The 1,127-nt window shown below is 31.4% G+C and overlaps 1 protein-coding gene across 1 annotated transcript in view; it reads right to left on the bottom strand.

The window, feature by feature from the left end:
• Positions 1–360: 360 nt before the first annotated feature.
• Positions 361–1,127, bottom strand: part of LOC108693480 (protein diaphanous) — a 114,710-nt gene continuing 113,943 nt past the window's right edge. The window contains exon 17 of the mRNA XM_018202462.1: positions 361–512. Coding sequence (XP_018057951.1) covers positions 491–512 — 22 coding nt within the window. The 3' untranslated portion in view covers positions 361–490. The remainder of the gene's footprint in view (positions 513–1,127) is intronic.

Here is a 1,127-nt window from a genome sequence, read left to right as displayed (position 1 = left end):
ACGAATTCCTTCTTGCGTCGTTTCGAAGTATCGTTTATGGAATAAATTCTTGCACTTACTCTAGCGAGTATTAATGCAACTATCGTTATACAAATCCATATACACACATATGTATTTATACAAGATAAAAAAACCTATAAACCGAATACCTAACTATGACTGTAATCAAAGTCTCGCTACAAATGCTTTGAAGCATTTGATGGACCAATCAGAAGAAAGAATTTTACAAATTGACTAATTAAAAAACGCTTTAAAGCATTTATAGCATCACATTGACCATACCCTATGTAAGGAAGACTATTACTCAATTCGAAATAGCAAAAATTCGACTACATCGGAAGATTATTGTGGAATGTCGCTCTTCTTTATCTTCCTTTCTCTTGGATATTGATTTACTGTACCGCACGTTCTTCTGCTCATTAATGTTCCAATGCGTGTAAAATCATCACAGCAATGAGTTTAGGACGGAAATAGAATGTATTCCAATAGATTAAGCCGAACTTAAAAGCTCTCTGCAACAATGAATTGAAATAAAATGGCAGGGGGATAAGTGTATGTATTAGTCCGGATTTACAATAGGTTTTTAAATCTTAAGCCATAAGAAATGGAATCATAGTCAATTATTCTTCTCGCATTCGATAGCTGGTCAATTTTTTACTTAAGACTTAAAATATCTATTGTAGATCTCGAGAAGAAGCCTAGTATCAAAGCCAAGTAAATAAACAGGAAATACGCAAAGTCAATTATCGTTATTTAATACTTTCAGAGAAAATTGTTTAATTTTATCATTAAAGATTACTACAAATCGTTGTGTATTTTTCGTAAAGAATTATTATTCATTTATATATAAAATATATAAACATAATTAAAGAGATATAAAGAATGAATTGCGCGATCTGTATCTAAATAGTATTCAAATGTTGTTGACATGATAATGAGAGAGACCGTAGAAGACGACCAATCTTCCTCTCTTTCTAATCACAACTTCACCATTGAATAGAAAAAGATAGAGATTAGCCATCTTCCACGATTCCTTTCATTTTTGTAAATTATTTTGACATACGCATCGCACAGTCCATGGTGTAAGAATAATAAGATGATTTCACTCATGTAAAATCACTGTGATT

Source organism: Atta colombica, unplaced genomic scaffold (genome assembly GCF_001594045.1).
Source record: "Atta colombica isolate Treedump-2 unplaced genomic scaffold, Acol1.0 scaffold9, whole genome shotgun sequence".
NCBI lineage: Eukaryota > Metazoa > Arthropoda > Insecta > Hymenoptera > Formicidae > Atta > Atta colombica.
This window is presented reverse-complemented; position numbering and strand designations above follow the sequence as displayed.